The 20,539-nt window shown below is 42.0% G+C and overlaps 1 protein-coding gene across 4 annotated transcripts in view; it reads left to right on the top strand.

Annotated features, from left to right (window-relative positions):
- Window positions 1–20,539, top strand: part of FBXO10 (F-box protein 10) — an 85,202-nt gene that overhangs the window by 11,927 nt on the left and 52,736 nt on the right. For 3 of the 4 annotated variants that reach the window (XM_056518311.1, XM_056518312.1, XM_056518313.1), the window contains exons 2-6: window positions 2,567–2,645; window positions 2,955–3,545; window positions 14,081–14,935; window positions 16,542–16,691; window positions 18,554–18,690. In XM_056518311.1, the coding sequence (XP_056374286.1) occupies window positions 2,961–3,545; window positions 14,081–14,935; window positions 16,542–16,691; window positions 18,554–18,690 (1,727 nt within the window). In that variant the 5' untranslated portion in view covers window positions 2,567–2,645; window positions 2,955–2,960. Of the gene's footprint in view, window positions 1–1,650; window positions 2,071–2,566; window positions 2,646–2,954; window positions 3,546–14,080; window positions 14,936–16,541; window positions 16,692–18,553; window positions 18,691–20,539 lie in introns of those variants that run through there. The other variant, XM_056518314.1, reaches the window with a different exon arrangement.

Raw genomic sequence — 20,539 nt, 5'->3', positions numbered from 1 at the left:
GCTAGGAGAGACTGAGGCATAAACGGAGGATCATTCACAGAGTGCTATTCTGTTTTACAAAGTCTTTAAAGGGGCTATCCAGTCAACTGGCTCCAGAAAGTTAAACAGATTTGTAAATTACTTCTGTTAAAAAATCTTAATCCTTTCTGTACTTATGAGCTGCTGAAGTTGAGTTGTTCTTTTCTGTCTAAGTGCTCTCTGATGACCCCTGTCTTTGGGAACTTTCCAGAGTACAAGCAAATCCCCATAGCAAACCCCTTCTGCTCTGTGCAGTTCCCCAGACAAGCAGAGATGTCAGCAGAGAGCATTGTTGTCAGACAGAAAAGAACAACTCAACTTTAGCAGCTGATAATTATTGGAAGGATTAAGATTTTTTAATATAAGTCATTTACAAATCTTTTTAACTTTCTGGAGCCAGTTGATATAAAAAAAAAAAGTTTTTCCTTGGAATACCCCTTTAAAGCATACCTGTCAGATCACCCCAAACAGTTGGAGGACACCAGGGGGATCCCTACCTGCCTCCTGCACGGTCAATGGCGTACACGTACAAAAAAATTCAAAAGTCCAAAATTGCGTATTTTTGGTCACTTTTTATATAATGAAAAAAGGAATAAAAAGTGATCAAAAAGTGACATCAATACAAAAATGATACCACTAAAAACTTCAGATCACGGTGCAAAAAATGAGCCCTAATACCGGCCCGTACGCCGAAAAATTTATAGGGGTCAGAAAAAGTTATAGGGGTCAGAAAATGACAATTTTAAACGTATACATTTTTCATTCATGTAGTTATTATTACGACAAAATCAAACCTATATAAGTAGGGTATAATTTTAATCGTATGGACCTACACATTATAGGGAAGGTGTCATTTTTACCGAAAAACTGAAGCCTCAAAAATTTACAAAATGGTGTTTTTTCTTCAATTTTGTCGCACAATATTTTTTTTTTCCATTTTGCCGTAGATTTTGGGGGTAAAATGACTGATGTCCTTACAAAGTAGAATTGGTGGCGCAAATAATAAGCCATCATATGGATTTTTAGGTGCAAAATTTAAAGAATTATGATTTTTTTAAAGCTAAGGAGGAAAAAAATGAAAGTGGGAAAAACTCCTTAAGGGGTTAATGTTGTTGACCAGAAGCAGGGGGGCGGGTCCCTTTCTTCTCCTGAGGTGATAACCACTGCCCCTCCACCCATTCCCTCACTCTCCTCAGTCACTGGTCTCGGAGTGAGCATCTATAACCCTTTCCTTTCTGGTTTTATGCTATACACACACTGGGGGAGATTTATCAAAACCTGTGCAAAGGAAAAGTTTCCCAGTTGCCCATAGCAACCAATCAGATCGCTTCTTTCATTTTTAACAAGGCCTCTGCGAAATGAAAGAAGGGATCTGATTGGTTGCTATGGGCAACTGGGCAACTTTTTCTTTGCACAGGTTTTGATAAATCTCCCCCACTGTGCTTACAGCTCACACACTGTGCTTACAGCAAAACTACAGCTCCCCACATCCTTTGAGTTGTAGTTTTGCAACAGCTGGTGGCATATGATTGGTAAAACTCAGATTTACATCAGTGTTGCTGCAGATTTACATCAGTGTTGCTGTTCCTCCTACGATTGCAAAACTACAACTCTCAGCATGCCCACACATCATTTGGCTGTGCAGGCATGATGGGAGTTGTAGTTTTGCAACAGCTGGAGGCATATGATCGTAGTCCCCCTGTATTAGATACACACACACTGACATAATTTATTCATACACATGCACATTACCTAGACAAAACAGATTTACACACATACAAATATATCCACACACATATACACAAGCAGGGACCCTTACGTTTTAAACAAAAAATCCTCCATTTAGTCCCCATCTTCAGTCACCAGCGTCTTTCATCATCTGCTCACAGGCAGCAGTGTACTCCCGCCCCTCCCCCCTTCTTCTCACAGAGGAGACTGTGAAGTAAACACAGACAGTGAGGGAGCCGATCACAGCAGCTTTAGATCTGCAGACCTGTCAATCATGAAGTGGGTCCATGATGTAGGTGATGACGAGTGGACACAGCCAGGCTGGTATGTATCCCAGGAGGCAGGGGCAGGCAGTTGTTTGACTGGCTTTTTCAGTATGAAATACTGAATTTTTCTTTTTATTAAAGCAACTGCAAAACCTATTGGTTTTGAATGCTTTACAACATATCAAAAGTTTTTATATCTGACTGTGCCCATTTAAGCAATGGCAGTTCACAAAGGAGAAATGAAGAATGCACTCACCCGATTGAATAACTTGCTAGAAGAACTTTATTCTCAAAAGCAGTAAGCGTACAGCGGGGTAGGGTCAGGGAGCACCTCGCAGCAACAGACTGTTTCGTGGCTGTTTCTTTGGTACATGTGGCTGGTGTGAAACAAAAATTGGACCTGTTGTACTTTTTTCTTGTCCCAACTCCCGTCATCAGATTGGACCAAGTGAATGGAGCTGTCCTGAATGGAGCTCGACACTGAGAACTTAGCCTAATTCATCTTTGCCTTATGTTTGTGTGGTGGCTAAAATGCTTTTATCTTTCTTGACTAGAAAATTAAACTAAATGTAGAACTGAAGAAGCCAAAATGAAGATGAAGGATCGAAGTAAAGACAGAAAACTTTAAGAAAGGTAAAGTGACTCTCATCAAGTAAATTCTAGAAAACTACTAAAATATTTGATTAGAATCCAGAATGATTCGATTTTGGGGAATTGCAGAAGTGAGCCACATTTAATTTTGTGTAGTACATTTTGAGATATTCGCCCCGGAGGGCTCTGTATACTGAGGCCATCTCAGGCTCTTGTTTGTATAGTTTCCTGGCAACTATAACTGCTTTTACAATATAGCTGCCTTTCTTGTTACATGCTCCCTTTCACTGTAAATGATGATATTGAAATACATTTGCCTCATAGCATGTTTTTTCTATTTATACTATACAGGGTATTATGGAGATCGGTGGACTACCACTTGAACTCTGGCGTTTGATTTTAGCATATTTGCCTTTGCGGGATCTCGGACGATGTGGCTTGGTCTGCAGGTCTTGGTATGACCTTATAATTAGTCTGGACAATACTAGATGGCGACAACTATGCTTGGGGTGTGCAGAATGTAGGCATCCCAATTGGCCCATCCAGCCTGAAGTAGAGCCAAAGTCATGGAGGGAAGCTTTCAAGCAGCATTATGTAGCCTCCAGAACCTGGACAAAGAACACTCAGGACCTGGAATCCTCTAACTGTTTATATCTGTTTAAGAGAAAGAAGGATAGAAGGGTTCTCTATGTTGGCTATGGGTGTGAGTTTGAGAACCTCAGGACTGCCTTAGCATCAGCTAACGTTTATGATCGTATAATGCTCCAGCCAGGTGTCTATGAAGAGCAAAATGAGATTATTCTGAAAGTTCCTGTAGAGATCATGGGCCAAGGAAAACTTGGAGATGTCGCTTTACTTGTCTGCGTTGACCAGCAGTGCCCAACCTCTCGACTATGCAACTTGGTTTTTATGCCTGCTTGGTTTACACCAGTAATGTATAAGGTGAGAAGACTTTTCTTTGGTGAAGTATTGTTTTACTTATATTTAGACTAGTATCACAATGGCTGTGTGTGAATTGTTTGGATATGTTCATGATTTATACATGTGTTGGATGGGTGACTTATTGCAGCAGATGTATTTTGGAATTTTGTTGTGCATGTCTGCCAGTAATACAAAAAATATTGTTACTGCTTGTTAAGAAGGGAGGGGGCCCTGTTGTGACCAGCAGTGGCTTGAAGGCAGGGTCTGCTGTGACTTGCTTTGGAGGTAAGATGGCTGCTAAAACTACTAAAGAATGGTGGAGACACTGACAACTAATGAAGTAAATTTAAATGGGGTGGTAATGATGTGGCAAAGAGCTGTACCATGTGAAAACTGAATTTTTCAATGAAAGCTGAGCTGGGAATGGTTGCTATGGGCAACAAACAGAATCTTACTATACAGCTTAAAGGGGTGTTCCAGGCAAAAACATTTTATCCCCTGTCCAAAGGATAGGGGATAAGATGTCTGATCGCGGGGGGCCCGCTGCTGAGACCCCCCACGATCTCCTTGCAGCACCTGCATTATATGCGGGTGCTGAATCTCCAGTTTCGGAAACCTCCGGGTTTCCGGGACTGGGGACGTGACGTCATACGACGCCCCCTCCATTCAGACATGAATGGAGAGGGCGTGGCGTCACATCCCCAGTTCCGGAAACCCGGAGGTTCCGAAACTGGAGATTCTGCACCCGCATAGAATGTGGTGCTGCAGGGAGATTGCGGGGGGTCTCAGCAGCGGGCCCCCCGCGATCAGACATCTTATCGCCTATCCTTTGGACAGGGGATAAAACGTTTTTGTCCGAAATACCCCTTTAATAACTCTGGCCCAGAGTCTTAACACCCTAAGGACTCAGGGCGTAGATGTACGCCCTGCGCCCACTACCAAACCAAGCATGCTCAGGAACTGAGTGCACTTCATAGCCGGTTGCTATCAGTAGCCGGGACCTGTAGCTATTGCCGGACATCACAATCAGGATGATGTCCAGTATTGGCCCTTCAGAAGCCACAATCAAAGTTGATTGAGGCATTTAAAAGTGTAAGAATTTGGTTTCTAGTTAGCTGGTCGGGACCACCGGGGTGAAAACATAGTGTCCTGATTAGCTCAACATAGTGTCCTGATTAGCTCAACGGGAGGAGGACCCTTACCTGCCTCTGGCTTGTCCAGTTGGCGCTCCAATAATGCAAGAAGCCATGATCACTGCTATGTTATGGCAAAGCATTGTTCAGTGTTTGCAATTGTAATATTGCATGTAAGAGTCCCCTATGTAGACTGTAAAATAGTGTAAGAAAATGTCTTTAAAAAAAAATAAAAAAAAATGTGAATAAGTCCTTTAACCTAATAAAAGTTTGAATCAACCCCCTTTTCCCATTCAATAAATAAAATAATGTAAACAAAAATAAACATAAATGAAATTGCCAGGTGTGTAAATGTGAAAACTATTAAAATATAACATTAATTATTAAACATAAAAAACATGAGAAAAAAAATACCAAAGACCAGAACACAGCATATTTTTGGTCACTTCATATACCAGAAAAAGTTAATGAAAAGTGATTAAAAGTTGCATAAAAACAAAAATGGTATATAGAAAAAAAAAAATAAAAAAAACATGACGCAAATTCTGTATATGGAAAAATAAAAAAGTTAGAGGGGTTAGAAGAGGACAATTTTAAACTTACTTATTTTTGGACCAAAATAATTTTGGAAGAAGTAAAACAAAATAAAACCTATATACATTGGGTATCATTGTAATCTTATGGGAATACAAAGTAAAGGTACCGTAATTGCTTAGACTTATCAAACTGTGTGAGAGAAAAACTGGAGTGATTTTTCAACAGCAACCAATCACAGCTCAGCTTTCCTATCCTAACATGCTCTGGTAAAGTGGAAGCTGAGCTGTGATTGGTTGTTGTTGAAAAATTAATCCAGTTTTTTTTTTTCTCATGTAGTTTGATAAATCTGGGCTAATGTGTCATTTTTACCAAAAAGTGCACTGCGTAGAACCCAAACCCCTCAGAAGTTACAAATTTATGTTTTTGTTTTTTTTTGCCTCACAAGTAAAATATTTTTTGTTTCACCATAGAATTGGTGGATTGGTGGCACAAAAAACAAGCCCTCATATGGGTCGGTAAGTGCAAAATTGAAAGCGTTATGGCTATGAGGAGGCAAAAACAAAAGAACAAAATTGGAAAATCCCTGCATCCTTAACCCCTCAAGGACGAAGGGTGTACAGGTACGCCCCTGCGTCCTGGTACTTAAGGACTAGGGGCGTACCTGAACGCCCTCCGGTTTTCTGGTCTCCTCTGTGCACTGGGCGGTGATCGGAACGGGATGCCTGCTGAAATCGTTTAACAGGTATCCCATGCAGGGGGTTTGGAAAGCTTTTTTTTTTTTTTTAAACTACTTGTCCAAGGGATTAAAATGGAGCACAATCTACTTGTCCCTCATAACAATCCACTTGTCCTGGTACATAAAATCATTTAATCCGAAATAAGTAATAAGTAAGTCCACCCAATTAAGTAGGTAGTCCCCCCCCCCCTTGAGGAAGGTATGTCCTTTTATCAGGTAGGTACATCCCCTCATCAGGTAGGTAGGCAGGTAGGGCTCCCCTAGTAAGTAAATAATGCCCCAGATAGATATGCCCCCCACCCCAGTTGGTAGGACAGGTGGGCTCCCTCAGTATTGCAGACAGAGCCCCAGATAGATATCCCCCATTAGGTAGGGCTCCCCAGAAGGTAGCCAGGCCCCCAGATGAATATGACATAGCTCTATGACTCTTGAGCCCTGTTGTGTGTCCACACAGTACGTAACCCCATATGTGGATGTATTTCCATTCTCAGGAGAAAAAACCCTCCAAAATTTGTAATCCAATTTTTCCCCTTACCCCCTTGTGAAAATGAAAACTTTGGGGTAACACGAGCATTTTATTGTCAAATCCAATTTTTCATTTTTACAGCCCACTGTTCCAAACACCTGTGAGGTGTAAATACTCACTGTACCCCTTGTTACATTCCTTGAGGGGTGTAATTTTAAAATTGAGGTCACTTGCTGTTTTTAATTTTTTATTTTATGTCAGAACTGCTAGTGCTGTGCAAATCACCACCTTAGGGCTTTAAATGTGCTCAGTGCGCTCTCACTCCTGAGCTCTGTTGTGCACTCGCACAGCACGTTACATCTACATATGTGGTATTTCCTTATTTAGGAGAAATTGGGCTACAAATTTTGGGGGGCATTTTCTCCTATTATCCCTCGTGAAAATGAAAAATTTGGGTTAACACCAGCATTTGAGTGAAAAAAAAAAATCTAATTTTTCATTTTTACGGCCCACCATTCCAAACACCTGTGAGTTGTAAATACTCACTGTATCTCTTATTACATTCTATGAGGGGTGTAGTTTCCAAAAAGATGGCACATGTGGGGGGTCCACTGTTCTGGCACCATGGGAGCTCTGTAAACACACATGGCCCCCAACTTCAATTCCAGCCAAATTCTCTCTCCAAAAGCCCAAGCTCTTCTTAACCTTGTAGTGTACCCACAGGGCACTTTACATCCACATATGGGGTATTTCCATACTCCGAATAAATGGGGTTAGAAATTTTGGTGTGCATTTTCTCCTATTACCTTGGTCAAGCACCTGTGCGGTGTTAAAGGAGAAGTCCCATGCCAATAAGTACAGAAAAATGTAAGTTTTAGATCGTGGGGGTCCGAGCGCTGTGACCCCCCGCGATCTCCTGCAGGGAGCCCCGACTCTCCCACAGAGTGGAGCGTCACAACCCCCGCCGGAACTGAGGGCCACCACACCCCCTCCATATATCTCTATGGGAGAGCCGAAGATACCCGAACGGCTCTCCCATAGAGATAAAGCCCATTGTCGCTCCTTCTCTTCTGGACCCCCTAGTGCACTCACAAAGCACATTACATCCACATATGAGGTAATTTCTTAATTGAGAGTAATTGGGTTACAATTTTGGGGGAGCTTTTTCTCCTTTTACCCCTTGTAAAAAGGGAAAAAAAAAAAAAAAAGGGGGATACAAGAACATGTTGGTGTAAAAAAAATTGAGATAAGTTTTCTCCTCCACTTTGCTGCTATTCCTGTGAAACACCTAAAGGGTTAACAAACTTCCTGATTGTCATTTTGAATACTTTAAGGGGTGCAGTTTTCATAATAGGGTCCCTTTATGGGGTATTTCTAACATAGACCCTCAAATTCACTTCTAAACTGAACTGGTCCCTTAAAAATTATAGATTTTCTTGAAAAATTGGAAAATTAATGCAAAACTTTGAAGCCCTCTAACGTCTTCAAAAAGTAAAAACATGTCAACTTTATGATGCCAACATAAAGTAGACATATTGTATATGTGAATCAATATATAATTTATTTGGTATGTCTATTTTCATAATAGACATAATAAAAATGTAATACATAGTATCATAATATCATAATAAAAATAAACGTGGTATAAATGTCTGAACTATAAAAATATATTGTATATTAAACCGCACGGTCAATGGCGTATGCGCAAAAAATTCCAAAGTCCAAAATTGCGTATTTTTTGGTCACTTTTTATACCATAAAAAAGGAATTAAAAGCGATCAAAAAATCAAAACAAAAATGGTACTGATTTAAACTTCAGATCACGGCGCAAAAAAAAAAAAAAAAAAAAAAGGGCCCTCATACCACCCAGTACGTGGAACAATAAAAAAGTTATAGGGGTCAGAAGAGGAGAAATGTTTAAATGTATTAATTTTCGTGCATGTAGTCATGATTTTTTCCAAAAGTACGACAAAATCAAACCTATATAAGTAGGGTATCATTTTATTTTTTTTAAAAACTTTATTTAGGATTTTCAAGATAATACAGGCAAGCCACCAAAAGGAGGCCAACAAGAAACATAAACAAAACAAAGTAAATTAGTCCCTAAGGATGCTAATAAGTAGTACATGATAAGGGAACAACATTTAAAGACATCAGTCGTAAACCCTAATACACGACACCTCCAAACAGACGGAGTGGGAGTTAATTGGCAGCAGAAAGCGGAGACCCAGTCCCTATCTCTGATGGCAGGGAATCAATCGCCGCCAACCAGCGTTGTACTAGTTCCAGGCGATTCCTACCCCCATTTCTCTTAGCTATCATACATTCTAGGGTGAGATTATGATGGACCACTGCCAGCGTGGCAGGGAGACTTGGCACTCCAGTAGATTTCCAATTGCGGGCAATAGCTGTTCGGAACACTATCAGTACATGGAATAATATAAATATCGAGCCCATAGGCAGCTGGTCAAGAATAGCAACGCCACCTCTGGACCCCAAGGGAATGGGCAATCAGGCAATCCATCTAATAACTTTTTGAGGTCGGTCCAGAGGGGACAAATTTTGTCACAGGTCCACCAAATATGTAGGAGGGTGCCGGGTTCCCTTAGGCACCTCCAGCACACCGGAGAAGCCGAGGGATATATTCTAGATAGGCGCACAGGGGTGTAGTACCACCTGTAAAGTAGTTTTCTGGAAACCTCAAGATGATTAGCACACCTCGAGTGTCGCCTAGGCAAGTCGAACACAAAGTTCCACTGCTCGTCAGTGAAGGTAAGTGCCAAGTCTCCCTCCCAGCGATCCTGAAATAGATAACGCCTCTGAGCGGGGAGGCCCAACAGCGCAGAGTAGGATATAGAAATACCTCTAGTTGTATTCCCTTCAGATGAAAAGTAAGTTTCATAAGGGGTGCGGGGTACGGCAACAGGCCATGAAAGAGAGTGTAGGAAGTAGGGATCGACCGATATTGTTTTTTTAGGGCCGATACCGATAATCGGTGCAGGTTAGGGCCGATAGCCGATAACTTATACCGATATTCCGGTATAAGTTATCGGCTATTTAACCCCCTGCGACACCGCTGCAGATCATTGATTTAAAGCGGGCGCTTTAAATCAATGATCTGCAGTGGCTTTTGCGGGGCCATAGACCGTCACCACGCGCGTCTTTCCCCCTACCTGCCAGGGTGCTCCGGGCCATCCATCCATCATTCATGTAGTGTCCGGGGGCGTTCCGGGTGGAGGGTGGTCCGGTCCGGGCTGTCCTTCTTCTCCGGCGGTCATCTTCTGCATTCCGGGCAGGCTCCGGCCTAGTACGCTGCATAGACGCCGCTGCGCAGTGACGCCCGTGCGCAGCGGCGCACCTGACGTCACGGCGTAGCGGCGTCTATGCAGCGTACTAGGCCGGAGCCTGCCCGTAGTGGAGAAGAAGACCATGGGAGAAGAAGGACAGCCCGGACCGGACCACCCTCCACCCGGAACTCCCCCGGACACTACATGAAGGAAGGATGGCCTGGACCACCCCCATTACGGGTAAGTTTAATTTTTTTATTGACTCGGAGGGTGGGGGAGGGGCCTGACCGGTATAGCGGTATGGGAAAAAAATCCATACCGGTATACCGCCTAGCATCACGGTGGGGGGGGTGCGACGCGGTGCGGTGGGTCGGGTCGAGGGGGTCGCGGTGCGGTGGGGGCGGGGCATTATCGGCTTATCGGCAAGATAATTGCCGATACCGATAATGCCCAAAATCGTGATTATCGGCCGATAATATCGGCCATACCGATAATCGGTCGATCCCTAGTAGGAAGTGCCTGAGGCGCAAGTACTTATAGAAGTCCTTGTTAGAAATGTGGAAGGAGGACACAATGTCTCCAAAGGGTCTAAGACCCTCCACGCCCCATATGTCCCCCACCCTTAATATACCAGCCGAAATCCAAGGTCGGAAATCAATGTCCATCAAATGTTCGCTAACAGCCCCCATCGGGATATCAGTCAATCTGTTAGGGCAGAGTTGTCTGATTGCCTCCGTCCTACCCCACAGTCACACAGCCGCCGCAATAGAAGAGTAGACAGAACAGGGTGCAGAGGAAGGGGAAAAGCGTATAGACCACAGGAAGTATTGTAGGGAAGGAACACCTAGCAGGGTTGCTTCAATGTTCACCCAGTGAGGAGAGTCCCTCTGCCACCACCACCTTTTCAGTTGGTCTAAAAGGACTGCTAAGTAATAGACTTTTAAATCCGGTACTCCCATGCCTCCCTCCCGTACTGGTCTATAAAGCAAATGGGCACTAACCCTATGACTCCCACCCGCCCAGATAAAGCGCAGGAGGAGTTGTTGTAATTGAGCTACGTACCTGGCCGGGATTAAGAGTGGAATATTCCTAAAGAAATACAATATTTTGGGGAGAAGTAACATCTTGGCTGCCGCAACCCGACCCACCCACGAGACCGGGAGCAGGGAATAGTGGTCAGTTTCTGAGAGTAAATGGGCCCGCAATGTAGCAAAATTAACGGCCACCATCTTTGCAGGCAGTGCCGTTAGGGAGACACCAAGGTACGAGATATGTTCTGTCGCCCACACAAAGGGAAACCTGGCCTGCAAGATCCATTGCAAGTCGGGTGGAATGTTGAGAGGAAGGACGTTAGACTTGGTTGGGTTGATCTTATAGTAGCTCACCGAGCTAAAGTCATGTATGATCCGCATCACCGAGGCCAAGGAAACCTGTGGATCGGAGAGGCAGAGCAACACGTCGTCGGCGAATAGGCCGATACGATGTTCAACTGACCCTATCTGGATGCCCTTAATGTGGTGCGATTCTCTAATGTGTTGAGCAAAGGCCTCCATAATCAGGGTAAAAATCAAGGGGGACAGGGGGCACCCTTGTCTAGTGCCATTGCTAAGAGTAAACCTATCTGAGAGACTGCCACCAGTATATACAGTAGGGTATCATTTTAATCGTATGGACCTACAGAATAAAGATAAGGTGTTATTTTTAACGAAAAATGTACTGTATAGAAACGGAAGCCCCCAAAATTTACAAAATGGTGTTTTTTCTTCAATTTTGTAGCACAATTATTTTTTCTCCCATTTCGCCATAGATTTTTGGGTAAAATGACTGATGTCACTGCAAAGTAGAATTGGTGGTGCAAAAAATAAGCTCTCATATGGATTTTTAGGTGCGAAATTGAAAGGGTTATGATTTTTAAAAGGTAAGGAGGAAAAAATGTAAATGCAAAAACAGAAAAACGCTTGGTCCTTAAGGGGTTAAGGTCAATATGGGATCCGTCCATAAGGAGTTAATCCTGTGTTTGATTCTGAAAGATAAACTCATTTTCATGTACAAAAACTTAATTAATATTAGACCATGTTTTGGCTTATTCGCTTTCAGATGCCTTTATTAATCAACCCCACCCGTTGAAGGTTTTTATTTTTAATATGCCTTAAAAATGCATTCTGTAGAAAACACTGACAGCAGCTCTCTGGGCCCCAATGCAAAATATGTAAAGGGACCCCATGACTATAATGTGCCAATTATAATAATGATGTTTTCTTATGGGCCAGATGTGCCTTCAGGCCCATTTAGACATCAGGGCCTTGGTGTGACTGCTACCTCTGCACCTCCTATAGTTATGCCCCTGGCACAGTCTAACATGTAAAGGTTCCCTACAATATTCTATACATTTGTGTCTGTATATAAATCAGTTTTCTAGAAGATATTTTTAAGTTCTGCTTCAGGACATATGGATGTAATAGAGAAGGTTCCCCTGCTTTCAAGGGGAAAAGAAGTTTAACTGGCTTCTTTTCCTACCATTAAGAACTGATCAGTATTGGCGTCTACTGGTGTTTTTATATAGATGCAGGAGTCTTGTGTAATAAAGTATTTCCAAAATCAGTCCCTTTCCCCTAATACTGTAATCCGTTGCAACTTTTGATAAAGTGGAAGAGAAGATTGCTGTCTCAGACTAGTGTGATCAACCCCTTAAAGGTGTATTCCCATCTGGACTTTTATTGCATATCTACAGTCTCAATAATGTGGGCGCCACCTCAAAAAGGGGACCACTGTTTTGAGAATGGGGCCTTCTCCGATCCTGTCTGGCCTGCTTGCAGAGGTGGCCAGGATGGTGAACAGGCTGTTTTACTCACTTTACGTAACTTCAGTAGACACATTATAGCTTTCTGTGCTATGCTGTTTCTGGAACACCCTTTAGCCCAACCTACACCACCTCTGTCTGCTTCAAGCAACCAGACAGGGTCGGGGCAGGGGGTGGAGGACCTGGACTCATCAGACCTTTATAAATGTCCAGGTGGGTAATACCTTTTTAACCCCTTAATAACCAGGCCATTTTACACCTTAGGACCAGAGCGTTTTTTGAACATCTGACCACTGTCACTTTAAGCATTAATAACTCTGGAATGTTTTTAGTTATCATTCTGATTCAGAGATTGTTTTTTTTCGTGACATATTCTATTTTATTTTGGTGGTAAATTTTCGGCGTTACTTGCATCCTTTTTTGGTGAAAAATCCCCAAATTTCATGCAAACTTTGAAGCTCTCTTCTTGTAAGGAAAATGGATATTCCCAATAAATTATATTTTTATTCACAAATATAATATGTCCACTTTATGTTGGCATCATAAAATGGACATATTTTTGCTTTTTGAAAAAATTAGAGGTTTCAAAGTAAAGCAGCAATTTTCAAAAAATTCATGAAAATTGCTAAATCTGAAGGGACAGATGTTACAGAACTACAACTCCCAGCATGCCTGGGCAGTCCATGCATGCTTAGAGTTGTAGTTTGGCAACATCTGGAGGGCTACCGTTTGGGCACCACTGTAACAGTGGTCTCCAAACTGTGACCCTCCAGATGTTGCAAAACTACAACTCCCAGCATGCCCAGACAGCCTCTGGCTGTCTGGGCATGCTGGGAGTTGCAGTTTGGCCTTCCTAGTGGTTGCCACAGTAAAGATCACTTTACTTTCACTTTCAATTCCCCCCCTCCCCCACAGTAGTTTCCCTACCTGACCCAGGATCCAGCAGTCTCCAGCAACGATCGGGGTCTCCAGGCATCCTCTCCTGCAGGTACCAACCTCCATCTTCTTCCCACGATCCCCTCGACATCCAGGGGTGGCCAGAACGGGGGGTTGCCATGGCAACCCACTGTCCTGCTCTGCCATTGGTCAGAATCAATTCTGACCAATGGCAGGGGATAGGAGGAAATCGCAGCATTGCGACTTCACTCCTACCCTTCAGGATTATCTGGGCTGCCACTGACAGGTCAGATCATCACAATTTTCCGGGTGATCGGGTCACCAGAGACCCGATCAGCCCGGAATAGGAGAAAATCGCATGTCTGAATTGACATGCAATTTTCTGCGATCGCTGACATGGGGGGGTCCCGGGACTCCCCCCCCTCGGCATTTCAGCAGGAATGCCGTTCCAATCTCTGCCCGGCATGTGGCAGAGACCAGAGAAACACCAGGATGTTCTTAAAGCCCAGGGTGCGGGGACGTTCCAGAACGTCCTTGGTCCTAAACTGGTTAATACAATTTTTGTTTATTGGCAATATATTAATAACTTTGAAGTGCTGTGTACACTTATTTACTGCATAATGTTTAACAAAGTAAAAAAAAAGATACATTATAAGGTAGAAAATCAAGATTTGTTACCTTTTTTCTTTTTATTTGCTAGACATCCATTGGTTACGTCCAGTTTGACAACTGCAACTTTGAGAATGGGCAGTTACAGATCCACGCGCCTGGGATGTGCCAGATAAAATTTTGCACTTTTAACCAGTCTAGCATACATTTCCACAATGTGGCCCTCAGTGTGCTGGAGAACTGTGAATTTGTTAACAGTGAAAATGCCTCGGTGACTGTGGAGGGCTCACCCACTTCTGACAAAAATTGGGCTTGTAAGCATCTCTCATCCTCTACTAAATCACGGACCTTGCTGTACACCGCTTCAGAGCCTTCTTTGTCTGGGAATACAGATTTATCAGCTACTGGGTTACCTAGTGCAAATATGAGGACATGTGAGATCTTAGTTAATGGAGATCAAAGCCATTCACATCCTCAATCCAAATCCCAGATAGCGGAGGATAACACTACTGACAAAGAGAATGAACTGAATGGAAACTTTTACATGGGTAAAGATGGGGAGGCCACGACTCTGGATACAGATTATAGTGACAGTGAACTGAGCACGGTCAGTGAGAACGAAGATGATGACCAGTCGGTGTACAAATTATCATATCATTCTCATGGACTGAGTCACATGCTAGCTAAATCTATACACTGCAGGCCACAGACTAATGGGCTCCTCGCTTTACAGAGTGACATGGCTTTGAAAAGTTTGCAACAAGAGTTACAAAGGGACAAGGAATTGCAATCTGTTGCCAACTCAATTCAAGGATGTCTTGTATGGAAGTGCCTTTTCAGAGATGGCAAGGGTGGCGTCTTCATTTGCTCACAAGGACAAGCAAGACTAGAAGGTTGTATATTCAGGGACTTGACCTATGCAGTAAGGTGCATTCAAAATAGCAAGGTAAGTTATCAGAAATAAACACCAGTGTAGACTTAACTAACATATTATATGAAAGGTGCTTTAGCATACTTTTAAAAAGTATTCAGCAACTAAAGCCAGTTACAGACATGAAGCTTATGGGGGAAATCCACTAAAAACAGGCATCCTATATGTCGGTCTCCAGGGAAAGTAATACAGAAAAGTATGTGGCAAAGAATCCACTGCCTTTTAATAAGTTTGTCACGTACTGGCTGTCATTATTCCAGTAGAAAATGTACACCTTGCATAGCTTTTGTGTATTTATATCAGGGCTCGCCACATTTTTTAAGAATCTAGGTGCCAGGATGCCACACGTCAAATAACATGACTATATATGATGAATAAGTGTTCCCCCTCATCCCTCCCTTTGTCACAGTGATTACTGTCTCCTTATCTCCCTCTGTGCAACAGCCAATAGTGTCCCCTAATTTTTCTCCTGTGTGTCACAGTCATTACTGTTCCCTCATCTCTCCCTATGTGTCCGTCATTAGTGTCTCCTCATGTCCCCCTGTGTTTGGTATTCATCTCCCCTTATCTCCTCCCTGTGTCAGCACTCAAGTGTACAGCAGCGGATGTGTTCAGTTGGCGTTCTGGTGTCACATGACGACTGCAGCCAATCAGCAGCCTCGCCATAACATTCCATACTCTGGTCACTAATTGGCTGTAATGGTCAGCTGACGTCTGCTGCTGCTGTAACACACTGACCGCAGGCAGAAAGGGGATAAGCGCAGGAACAGAGGTAGAGGTAGTAAAACAGTATTATTTTTTTTTGGGATGGACGGGACTGACAAAAACCTGGGCACCACCATGAAGTTTTTAGTTGCCGTGGTGACCTGGCATGCAGGATTTATTAAGCCAAGATTTTCATCAATTTTTGTGCAATTAGTGTAGTAAATCTGATTGGCTAGACTAGAACAGCTGGTACAGAGTCTGCAGTGTCCAGTGTCTTCCTGGTTTAGCTTTCCTCTGTACACTAAATGGGCTTTCATACTTATTTTTATTCTCCTTTATGTTTACAGCTTTACACCTTTTTAAGTTTTATTTAGGAATCACTTCTGTAAAGAAGGAATACACACCCGTTCACCCACACTAAACCCAATACACCGGGTTATAGTGGGGAGGAACAGGAGACTGATGTGTGCTCTCTGACTAATATACATACCTGCAGTCCGGCGCCCGAGAAGACAGAAGAGGATCTTCAGAGGACCCGGGCGCTGGACTGCAGGTATGTATATTAGTCAGAGAGCGGGGTAAATGGGTGACCGTTTTCCTTTAACAAAGCTATTCAACTTTTTATGTAGATTCATTATAGATATAAACTGTAATCCTTTGTCCAGAAAAGATGTTGTCGACTTTTTGAAGACTCATTTGCCAAGCATCATTATAATGAATAATGTAACATCTATAGTAGAATGGTTTATAGCTGCTCTTATTGTTCAGGCTAGGGCTACATGGTAGACAAAACTTAGTCGCTATGTTATTTCTAAGGGGGGGAAAAAATGTGAGTAGATTTTCAGGACCTTTACCGTGTAACCCTAGTTTTTGGTTTGATCAGCACTGCATGAACTTCCGGGTTTTCCCTTCCCAGATTGTTATGTTGAAGAATGACATACACCACTGTAAAGCATCAGGAGTTTTTCTGCGTCTAGCAGCTGGAGGGCTCATAGCGGACAACAACATCCATTCCAACACAGAAGCAGGAGTGGATATCCGCAAAGGAGCCAATCCTATTATACTGGTATGTGAAACTACATATATATAAATGCTTACAAAGCATATGTTGCTTTTAGCAGCACCAGTACAGCGTCCTAATGCTGTATTTGTGGCCTTAGGTATACTGTATATACCGTATTTAGTATTATTTGTCCTTCCACCAATTTTGTAGCCCATTCTATTTTAGAATTTGCATGGCAGGTCTAGCACTTCATATGTCCTGCAGCTTAGTCATTCTGAGGAATAGTGAGGGGGGGGGGGGGGGTCAGCCATAGAAGTTAGAACTCCACAATCACCTCTAATGGAAGTAAAACCTTTTTAATGGTTATTACTGAAAAAATTCTGGAAAACATTCTGTGTTGAAAATTTAAAAATGAATAGAGTGTGCATGTAGTATCAAAGCAGGTGCTTACTGACAGTAAAACACTCTTTTTGAGCTTGAATAAGTGGTCATGTTATTACCCCTCTCCTTTCAATGTCAACTGATCATTTTCTTGATGCATTGATGTTAGAGAATCTTTAAGGACAGGGTCACACGGCACATCTGCAGGGTATTTCACACTGCAGATTCGTCTTACGGCAGTCACAGAGGGACCGAAGAGCAAGCTCCCAGCTGTGGCCTGGTAGTTCTGTGTGTCCGCTTGTAGTGACAGATTTCTACAGCGGGAAATCCGCCTCTATGAGTGAACACACAGAGCTACTTGGCTCTGAAGTCCCTCTGTGACTGCCGTCGGCACATCCACAATGTGAAATACACTGCAGATGCTCCCCATGTGAACCTGTCCTAAAGAGGTATTCTGGAGTTTTTTTTTTCTATTGAACTGTGCTCAGGACGCACTTAAAGGGGTTATCAAGGAAAAAACTTTTTTTTATATATCAACTGGCTCCAGAAAGTTAAACAGATTTGTAAATTATATTACCTACAAGCCTAGCGGCTAATCAAAAACTCAATTGTATAACCTACAAAAAATTAGCCCAGAAAAAATATGTAACCAACATCACTTTATTAATCACAAATCAATATAGTTTTTTTTCTATTTAAAGGGGTTATCCAGGAAAAAACTTTTTTTTTATATATCAACTGGCTCCAGAAAGTTAAAAAGATTTGTAAATTACTTCTATTAAAAAATCTTAATCCTTTCAATACTTATGAGCTTCTGAAGTTAAGGTTGTTCTTTTCTGTCTAAGTCCTCTCTGATGACACCTGTCTCGGGAACCGCCCAGTTTAGAAGAGGTTTGCTATGGGGATTTGCTTCTAAACTGGGCGGTTCCCGAGACACGTGTCATCAGAGAGGACTTAGACAGAAAAGAACAACCTTAACTTCAGAAGCTCATAAGTACTGAAAGGATTAAGATTTTTTAATAGAAGTAATTTACAAATCTTTTTAACTTTCTGGAGTCAGTTGATATATAAAAAAAAGTTTTTTCCTGGAATACCCCTTTAAATAGAAAAAAAACCATACTTATCCCCCCCCCCCCATACTCCCCCCACTGCACCCTGAACACAATTAAATATAAAAACTTTTCTCCATGATAACACTTTAAAGGTACATGTAAACATTCAGGAAAAGGTAATATTTATTATATGAGTAAAACAAAACAAATCTAAGTGAGTATTGTTCTCACTTAAAATGTAATATAAAGGGGATTACTACAGTGACCAGAACCACACAATGCAGGGTAAATGTAATGCACCTCGAAAGACAGAAAGCCACAAGGAGAGCCACCAAGACCAAGTATCATATGTTCTCCTTGAAATGGATTATCTTGTGAACTGTACAGTGTATTCTCTAGCAGTAAAAGGTATTGAATTCTCAGCATCATGCGCTATTAATGTTTTGTGTTTTCTTTACCTTCCTTTCTCTGTGAACATAATGTTACTGGCAGTGTAACAGGATACACAGTGGCCTCCGCTCTGGCATTGTTGTCCTAGGCAACGGGAAAGGCAGCATCCGCAGCAATCAGATCTATGGAAATAAAGAAGCCGGCATTTATATATTGTACAATGGGAACCCTGTGGTGAGGTATGTTGTTAAGGTCTCATTATGGTCTTTCTGTGTCTTTGACTTTATTTCGAGGATGCTGAGATCATTATTTTCACAAACATGTCTGCAAAGCAGCACTGTGTAGAAACTGAGGAAGAAAGAGCTACTGTGCTTTAACATTTAACATTAGTGTCTCCTTAGTGGTTAATATCACTCCCCAGAGGCAATTTTATTCTGCTTGTTTGTTTTCTGTTGTATTGTATACATGTATGTGACAATTACAGATATTTATAGTGAATCTATACTGTATAAACAAAGCTGTCTTTTGTACTTTAGGCACATTTATGTAAAATGCACATATTAGTAAATAGCTATAATAATCACTTGGAATCTCCACCTCTTCCATAGAGCTGCTTAGATGGGGCATGGCGAACATCTCTTTGTGCAGTGGTTTACACATACCATTGAGAAGGAGAGCCAGGGTCCCATACAGGAGATCGCAGGGGGTCCCCCACTATCGGACACTTATCCTTAGGATACTGGATATGTTTTTTCAATCACAGAGTACTCCTTTAAAACAACCAGATCCTTAATTATTACGTTTGGGGAAAGAATATTAAATAAGTCACTGGTATTTGTTTGCTGTCTTAGCTATTTAACTGTGTTAGAGGGTGGGCAGGGCTTCGGAGTAAAGAGACAGACCCCAGGCCACCCCACATTGATACTTTTTGGCCATAATAAAGTAAATTTTTCTGCAGATTAAAACCTCACTATGCATAAATAAAGGCATGACTTAATGTAAGAACTAAACAGAGAGGAAGTCCAGCTCACTCCCAGACCCGTAGCGCCTGGACTGTCGTGGGCAGCGCCTAAGATACAGCAGTAGGAAGAAATGGAATGTCCAGCGCAGGTACAGGAACGGATTCTTTATTGTAAAACTTCAGCACATGGATGACAAAGACACAGAGTGACGCCTTTCGGCCCTAGCGTCGGGCCTTAGTCATTCACCTTAATGTGAGAACTGTAATACAGTGTTGGCCATTTAGTGGTCATTTTTAAGGAGACAGATTCAGTGAATTTCCCTGTTTCCTGGACTTTATTTACTATCTTGCGATCACCAATATACTCCCAGCCAGTGGTGCTCTGCCATATGCATCAGACATAATGCGCACATCCAGAGAACATTTAAGAAAAATGAAATCAGTATGCATGGCAATACATTCTTATTATGTGTATGCTTTATGATAAGGATAGATTGAAAAAAAACGATGTGATTGTGAATTTTAGTTTACAATTCTAATTGTTGTTTTCTGTACAGGCTATTTATAAATAATGTAGGAATACCAGTGAGATTTAGTTGCTGTAGTGTGTAGAAAGCTCATGAACCGTGTGAGGTGCTTTGGAAAACAGTACAAGCTTTGTTTTCCTCTAGAGAATTGCTGAAGATACTGCAGAATCGAGAGCTGTTATTATATGTGAAGGAATAACACGGATGTGTCTGAAATGCCTGTGCAGTCTTAGTTTTCATTTCATTTAGATATTGTGACCTTTATTTACTGTGCATGGATGATCTAAATTCCTATATTATCTACAGATATTTGTGTATGCTGAAAACGCTTGATCTTTCGTCTATGAGAGTCTATAGTCTTGACTTTATATGATGAGCATTGCTACTAACTGAAAATGTATTACTACTGCTGGTACATTAGGTGATGGGTCTTGTAAGAGAAGAAGCTTTCATATTTGTGAATTGTGAGTCATAGAACGTACGCATATTTCAGTGAGATAAACAGTCTTCCCAAAGATCACTACATGGTGTAAGATAAATCTTTGTCATAGATGTAGAAGCTAGTACACATAAGAGCAGATTTACTGACCAAACAGAAAC

The sequence above is a fragment of the Hyla sarda genome, chromosome 1 (assembly GCF_029499605.1).
Source record: "Hyla sarda isolate aHylSar1 chromosome 1, aHylSar1.hap1, whole genome shotgun sequence".
Taxonomy (NCBI): Eukaryota; Metazoa; Chordata; class Amphibia; order Anura; family Hylidae; genus Hyla; species Hyla sarda.
This window is presented reverse-complemented; position numbering and strand designations above follow the sequence as displayed.